The following is an 8,837-nucleotide window of genomic DNA, read 5'->3' as shown; positions in this document are numbered from 1 at the left end:
AAAGAGAGAGAGAAAGAGAGAAGAGAGAGAGAGAGATAAGAAGAGAGAGAGAGAGAGAGAGGGAGAAGAGAAAGAGAAAGAGAGAACAATTACTTGCGCTTATATATACCGCTATATTCAAAAAAGGTGCTCAAATCACTTTATAAGGTCTTGGCCAACATAAAAACATTTAGACGAGACATGACTGTTAAGCGATATTGCAATTGTTTCCCGACAGAGACGACGCTGTAAACAGCGAGGTTTACTCATTTTAACAGTGAACAAGGTGAGAGAATGCGAGTAAAGAGCCTTTTCCAAGGACTCAATTATGCGCCACTCAGAGCGGGACTCGAATCCAGCACCGTCCGATCCAAAGGCGAGTGTCATTTCACAAGATCACATGCATAGCCGCACAAAAAAGTGATGAGAGAATAGATTCATATGTATTAAAGGAGGAGAGAGGGGATGGAGTGAGTAAAGTTCTTGGATATTTATAGAAGAAACCAAATTGACGTCACTCATCTCTTTGTTATTGTTTTTAGAAAACCCATTTTTATGATTAGTTCTCATTAAAATATATCAGACTATAACGTTCAAGGTTCCATGTAGATCTTTGGCGGGAGTGATATTTCTGCTGGCGGACTTTGTGCGTATTTTAAATTTAACACATAGCATCAATAGAAGGAATGACTTTGAGTTAGTCAACCCGTTGTTATTGCTTTTAGACAGCATTTTATAATTAACTTATCACTAAGTTATATCAATCAGACAATGAACGTTCGCGTTTGCAGTTTTGTGTGTTAATATGTTTACCCCGATGGAGATGTCGTGATATTTTCCAATACGCAAAACATCCATACATTTACAATCCGATTTAAGTTTAAAAGCAACGAGACCACGGAAATTTTTCCATTTTGTGGACAATAAAGATTTGTTATTTATCGTCATTATATTATTATTATTATTATTATTATTATTTATTATTATTATTATTATTATTATTATTTTATTATTATTATTATTATTATTATTATTAATTATTATATTATTATTTTTTATAAAACAAATCGACAGTGTTCCCGTGGCAGGTTAAACGGGTACTCCTCGGGACTACTCGCATTCGCACCCCCCCCCCCCCAACCACCACCGCCACCACACACACGCACACAGCTCTTTTTTTTTTCTTTTTTTTTGCGGGGGGGGGGGGGCGTTGTTTGTAGATTATAATTCAGGGTTACAATGCCCACCCCTGTCATCACGTAGTCAAGGCTTTTTGGCATCTGCCAATCCCAAATGTCTGTGTCAAGGTCGACCGTCATGTCGCGACAACGGGTGAGGAGGAAAAAAAAAAAAAAAAAAAAAAAGAACTGGCATATTATTATATCATTACATTGAAAATCATGAAAACTATTTTTTATTTTGTATGAACGAAACTTTTGCCATCTACCTCTTCCTGGCGCAACATTTATAAAAAATATTATTTAAAAAATAATAACACAGCATTTATTTGGCGCAATATCCACGTGCTCAAATCGCTTAACAAGGGGTCCCAAGGCAACAGCAATATTAAACTTGAAAGACGAGACATGACGCCTGTCAGGCGATGGGACATTTTTTCCCAACAAAGACAACGAACGGTCATGTACTCATTTCACACCTGAGTACGGTGAGAGAATGTGAGTTAAGAGCATTTTCCAAGGACTCAACTCTGCACCACTCAGAGCGGGTCTCGAAACCTGAACCTTCCGATTCGAAAGCGAGAGTCATACCACTTGATCCATCAAAAAACAGGGAGGGGCCCTGTTCTGTCGGCCAAATAGCCTCAATATTAGTTAAAATTTATTTCTAATTTCATCAATTTCTGGAGTAAAAACATAGTTCTTGGTATCAAACCTATTGTAAATTCGACGCTGATCACGAATCTGACGTCAAAAAAGCGAAAATCCGAAAAAAATTGACCAATTTTATATACTGTCACGCCCCCGATCGCCGATCGCCTCGAAAAAATATTAAGCAAGACGGGCTTTGCGAGCGATGGACCGTACCTAGGTTTATCGGCCAGGTATTTGGCCACACACATTGCGTTTTCACCCCGGTTTCCCTGATCGGGGTTTGGACCAGGATCATATCCGGGCGTGTATGGAGCCTTTAAGGGCTCATTGTTGTAAAAGAAATACCCCCAGACCAATACAACACGTTGTTCATTACAACTATGTTAAACAAGCCAATACACGTTTTCGGTTATCAGACCTACAAATGTGTGAACGTGTGGACCTATCCTAAGTCAGGTTAGTAAAATCCTAAAATCCAATGTTTTCCCACTAAGCAAACGAAAAGCAATAATCGACCTTTAAATCATCTCAGAATATAATATACTATACCGTTTTGTTTTGATGTGGTGAATAACGAATTCTTGATTTAGACCAGGGCACAAAATCTTTGATTTACTCCAGTGTTTCAGGGACATGCAATGATGAAATAATCTATTTTTCCAAAATTGGATTTTAAAAAAAGAACATGTTTGTTTTTCATTGCATTGTAAATTACCCTTTATTTACTTTGAAATAACATTTTAAATAAAATTACATTAACAAAACAAAAACAAACAATAAATACAATCATGGCCACATTTTTATTTAACTGGAGTTTGTTTTTTGCTGTTTTTTTTATTCTTTACATTGGCTCAAAAAAAGTATTGAATAAGAAAAAAATAGTGAAGACACATTTTGTGTTAACAAAAAAAAGTTAGGAATGAGCAATTAGTATATAAACAAATTGTATGAATCGAATGTAGTTGTTATATATATATATATATATATATATATATATATATATATATATATATATATATATATATAATATATATATTTTATAAACATACAAGTAATGGTAATTCACGAATTTATCACCCCGAAAAAAATATAGAGGAGACATCATAAATTATGACACTAACCCGTCCGCCTCAACCCCCCTGCATTCTTCATTTCATTAACTGTTTGAAAAAGAGCACGTGTGTTTTTACATGTGGAAATTGTATCGACAAAGTAAGTTTTCCTTTCGTTATATATGGTCTCCTTGACTATGATGACTTGATCTTTATAACGTTGACGATCCTCGTTAGTCTGTGACTTTCGCCATCGCCGTTCAGCAGCTCTGCGGCGTCTTTTTGCAGCTATTAATTTTTTTGTCATCCATGGAGCAGTTTGTCGTCTTGTCATCTTTCTTGTGCGCAATGGTGTATGATGGTCAAGCATCTTTCGCAGTGTGGCATTAAAAGAATCAGCTGTAATTTGTGATCCAAGAATAGCTAGCTCTGATTCTACACTGCTGGAAAATTCTTCAGGTTTAATTGAATTTATGTTACGGTACATAACAATCGACTTTACTTTTGGTGGTTTAGATTTGTGTATATTGGACATAATAACGAAATGGTCGGATATAATTTTGTCGTGTACAGTTAAATTGTAGATTGGGAAGGTTGTAGTGTTTGCTGCAACCCAATCTAAAATATGGCCTTTGTTATTGGTGGGAGTTGAAACGATCTGTAAAAGATTATGGTTGGCTAAAAGATTCCTCATTCGCTTTGAATATTGGTCAGCTGAATCAAAATGTAGATTAAAATCACCTAAAATTATAAGACGATCAGTAAAAGAAATATATAATTCTATAAGGTCTTCCATATCTCGCATGAAGCCTGCATGTGTTATTTTATTAACTTTTGATGGAGGTGGATGGTATAAACATAAAAACACAATGTTAAAAGCTGTGAACATTGTGCATTCGAAAGATTTGAATGTGTTGATATTTTCCGATTTTATTTTAATATAATTATTATAAATTGCACAAATACCGCCGCCACGTCCTGATGCCCTTGGATGTGACAGGATGTTAAAATTGACAGGCGTTAATTAACGTAAGATTATTTCATCTCCGATCTCTTCTAGCCACGTCTTAGTAATAAACACGATGTCACTATTAGAGTCACAAATTAAATCATTGATTTGTAAGGACTTGTTTCGGACCGACTGAGAATTATAATACATGTTTACTGAATTATGAGCTGATGGTGACGAGACGAAGGATGACGATGGCAATGGTGATGACTGTGACAATAATGATAGAGGTGGTGGTGACACTGCTGGTGGTGATACAATTTAATGAGAACTAATCACAAAAATGGGTTTCTAAAAACAATAAGAAAGAGATGAGTTACGTCAATTTAGTTCCTTCTATACATATCCAAGAACTTTATTCACTCCATCCGCTCTCTCCTCCTTCAATACATAGGTATCTATTCTCTCTCATCACTTTCTTGTGCGGCTATGCATGTGATTTTGTGGTATGGCACATGCCTTCGGATCTGATGGTACTGGGTTCGAATCCCTCTCTGAGCGCCGCATACTTGAGTCCTTGAAAAAGCTCTTTACTCGCATTCCCTCGCCTTGTTCACTTGCAAAATGAGTACCTCGCCTTTTACAGCGTCGTCTATGTCGGGAAACAATTGTAATATCGCCTAACAGGGGTCATGTCTCGTCTAACGTTTTGCTGTTGGCCAGGGACCATTATTCAATGATTTGAGCACATTTAGTGAATATAACGGTATATATAACGCAAGTTTTTGTGTGTGTTTTTTCGTTAACTGCATCCAGAATATGATATTGTAACACGCCTGACAGGCAAGACGTGTGTTTGTTGTGCTCTGGATTTGTTGTCTTTTTATAGAGAAAAACTACGACTTTGTAAAGTGAATCGTATATGTAGAAATTCATTGGGATCTGGACTCTTAATTTATGTGAAATTTGTGATATTTTAGAAAATCTGTATTTTAAATCTTATTTTGAGGTCAACACACACTGTTTACTTTGATATTACTTCAAGTTAACTTCACCATAACAGTCGCCGTGCCAGTATTGTCAGTGTACTGTGACAACTAGTACGGTTAGAACTTTAATCACCAGTGTGTCCTGAAATCAAGACATTTCGACGTTGACACATAATGGATGTTTCTAGTCCCGTTTATTACAATTTGTTATTTTTAGCCCTTAGATATCTCGTCAATATATACAAACAACACTGTACCATACTTTTAAACAATGATTGTTTTGATCACCCACGACCGCATAGGGGTGGCATACGTAAACAGAGAATGATACTTGTTCATATTGGTCATAGACCACACTCCACCACCAGCAGTGTCACCACCACCTCTATCATTGTCACAGTCATCACCATTGCCATCGTCATCCTTCGTCTCGTCACCATCAGCTCATAATTCAGTAAACATAATGTATTATAATTCTCAGTCGGTCCGAAACAAGTCCTTACAAATCAATGATTTAATTTGTGACTCTAATAGTGACATCGTGTTTATTACTGAGACGTGGCTAGAAGAGATCGGAGATGAAATAATCTTACGTTAATTAACACCTGTCAATTTTAACATCCTGTCACATCCAAGGGCATCAGGACGTGGCGGCGGTATTTGTGCAATTTATAATAATTATATTAAAATAAAATCGGAAAATATCAACACATTCAAATCTTTCGAATGCACAATGTTTACAGCTTTTAACATTGTGTTTTTATGTTTATACCATCCCTCCATCAAAAGTTAATAAAATAACACATGCAGGCTTCATGCGAGATATGGAAGACCTTATAGAATTATATATTTCTTTTACTGATCGTCTTATAATTTTAGGTGATTTTAATCTACATTTTGATTCAGCTGACCAATATTCAAAACGAATGATGGAATCTTTTAGCCAACCATAATCTTTTACAGATCGTTTCAACTCCCACCAAATAACAAAGGCCATATTTTAGATTGGGTTTGCAGCAAACACTACAACCTTCCCAATCTACAATTTAACTGTACACGACAAAATTATATCCGACCATTTCGTTATTATGTCCAATATACACAAATCTAAACCACCAAAAGTAAAGTCGATTGTTACGTCCCGTAACAAAATTAAATTTAAACCGAAAATTCTCCAGCAGTGTAGAATCAGAGCTAGCTATTCTTGGATCACAAATTACAGCTGATTCTTTAATGCCACACTGCGAAAGATGCTTGACCATCATGCACCATTGCGCACAAGAAAGATGACAAGACGACAAACTGCTCCATGGATGACGAAAAAATTTATAGCTGCAAAAAGACGCCGCAGAGCTGCTGAACGGCGATGGCGAAAGTCACAGACTAACGAGGATCGTCAACGTTATAAAGATCAAGTCATCATAGTCAAGGAGACCATATATAACGAACGGAAAACTTACTTTGTCGATACATTTCCACATGTAATAACACACGGCTCTTTTTCAACAGTTAATGAAATGAAGAATGCAGTTGATAATTATCATTTACCAAAAGATATCCCTGAAGAAAACCTCCCAACCGCCTTCTAAGTAGTTTTCAGACAAAGTGAAAATTATAAAAACAAATTAGATCTTCATTCAGTTGTTAAAAACGATGAGGAAAATTCGGACTATGTTAGACCCCCAAAACGTATCCGTAATTTTAGTAATTTTAACCATGTATCATCTGATGAAATGAAAGACATTATCCTAGCCTCAGCGTACCAGATTGTTACAAAAAAAGCAATCGTCACTCCTCTTTTAAAAAAGCATAATTTAGACCGTGAAAATTTGAAAAATGACCGCCCTGTTTCCAACTTGCCCTTTCTTTCAAAAGTCCTGGAAAGAGTAGTACTAAAGAAGCTAAAGAATCATCTAGATTCAAACAATCTTATCGAGCCTTTTCAATCAGCTTACCGTGAGCATCATAGCACTGAAACCGCCCTTTTGAAGATCGTGAATGACCTGCTGATAGCAAGTGATAATGGTAATATATCTATCCTTACGCTGTTAGATCTATTTGCGGAATTCGACACAATAGATCACTCAATCCCATGTGATAGGCTTTATTCTGATTTTGGCATCTCTTTCGTGGTTTAAATCATATCTCACCAATAGATCACAGGCAGTGAGTGTAAATGGCAAAGTTTCTAACGATGTCTATATAGAATATGGCGTCCCGCAAGGTTCGGTTTTAGGTCCTATCCTTTATACCCTTTATACTTTACCATTAGGCAGTGTAATACGCTCCCATTCTGTTAATTACCACATATGTGCTGACTACACGCAACTATATAAATCTGCTTCTCCTCATTATCTCTCCTCTCTTGTCTGTCATTTAGAATATTGTTGTGACTCCAGTAAAAGCTGGATGCTTGCCTATGAGCTATTGTTGAATGAAGGCAAAACTGATGTTGTTTTGATAGGAACTCAGCAAAAATTAAAGTCTTTCCAATTTCCAAATTCTACTCTAACTATATCTGATTCTGATATTTCTGTTTCTGAAAAGGCTAAAAATTTAGTTGTCATTCTGGATAGTTCTTTGTCTATGGATCAGCATATAAACAATAATGTGAAAGTTATTCGTTATTTCTTTTGGACAATCAAGCCTAATGCACCGAATCGTATTTCTCACTCTTGATTTGTATTCATAGTGACAATAATGACATAGGAAATATCATTTTGGGTTCTTTTGGTTAAATAATCTTCACCCCTCTTTTAAGTCTAAGTATGAGTGATTTGAGTATGAAAGTGGTTTTTTTTTTTAAAAAACCTTATGAAATGTGCTAAATTCCATTCTGCTATGTGTGAATGTTTTCATCCTTAATGTCTTTTGACAAACAATCTAAGAAAGGGAGGGATGTAGTAGTCGACGTGTTTATAATACCATGTAAAGGGAATTAATTTTTGGTCCTTGTACACCCTATGTTATTCTTGACTTACATCCCTTGAATGAGCTTGCCAAATTGCTACACCTACATCTGAAAAGAAGCCACTAAATATGTCACCCCGAGTAGAATAGTGTTTGAGCGTGTTTAACGCACCTCCTCCGTCAGCTCGTTAAAACACTCGCTTACTCTCACCCAAATACTATACTACTATACATAAAGAACTGGTTAACAATAGAAATGTAAAGATATTTTAAAAAATGAAAAAATAGAAGTCTCCGGAGAAGAGTCAGTAAAAGTGGAGGGAGGGTATGTTAACAAAAAAAAATTACACCTTGGGATACGAGGAACAAAAACAAAACCCGCACACATTTTAAAAATCAATTGGTCTATGTGAGGGATTGATAGAGACATTTTCAATTTGTTTGCTAATAACGAATGAACTCGCTTGATATAGCTGGTGGTATCCAATACAAACAGGTCGCAGGTTCAAACCCCACCACCGCCGCGAAAAATGTTTATTCTCTATTGTCTTCTGGCACTTTTCTACTCACTTCATATCTTGTTGTTACCAACATAAGTGCCTGCCCACTCACTTTTCTGAATTAAAAATTCACCCCATACACCGGAGCATACTCAATGTCTCAATCGTTTCTATGTTATATGTTTGTGTTGAGAATATTGACTATTAAGCTTAACTGCTGGTCAAAATTACTTCGCGATGGTGGTGTGCGAACGAATCGGCGGTCTCAAGAAGTGGTGAGAGAGGGATCTAGAAATGACTTGGGTTTGAAACGAATATTTTGTGTTCGTGGACTGCTCCACTACGGTAGAGCCACGCTCTCACCTGCCAGCGGAGTTGTCGTACCAATAAGGTCGCAGGTTCAAACCCCACCACCGCCGCGAAAATTTTTTATTCTCTATTGTCTTCTGGCACTTTTCTACTCACTTCATATCTTGTTGTTACCAACATAAGTGCCTGCTCCACTCACTTTTCGGTATTTTGACATCATACTTTAGTTCCCTTTTCGTTCCATCTAATTGAAAACTCTTCTTTTCTTTTTAATACTAGACTAGTGGAAAATCATCCATAATTGCGGAGTAACAAAG

At 36.4% G+C, this 8,837-nt stretch overlaps 1 protein-coding gene across 1 annotated transcript in view; it reads left to right on the top strand.

Annotated features, from left to right (window-relative positions):
• LOC144959565 (uncharacterized) overlaps positions 1-2,461 on the top strand; it is a 38,064-nt gene extending 35,603 nt beyond the window's left edge. The window contains exon 13 of the mRNA XM_078892183.1: positions 2,433-2,461. Coding sequence (XP_078748309.1) covers positions 2,433-2,461 — 29 coding nt within the window. The remainder of the gene's footprint in view (positions 1-2,432) is intronic.
• Positions 2,462-8,837: the final 6,376 nt, after the last annotated feature.

This window comes from Berghia stephanieae, chromosome 14 (assembly GCF_034508935.2).
Source record: "Berghia stephanieae isolate SIO BIC M18660-M18661 chromosome 14, UCSD_Bste_1.3, whole genome shotgun sequence".
Taxonomy (NCBI): Eukaryota; Metazoa; Mollusca; class Gastropoda; order Nudibranchia; family Aeolidiidae; genus Berghia; species Berghia stephanieae.
Note: the sequence above shows the minus strand (reverse complement) of the source record. Positions and strands in the feature narration are given on the sequence as shown.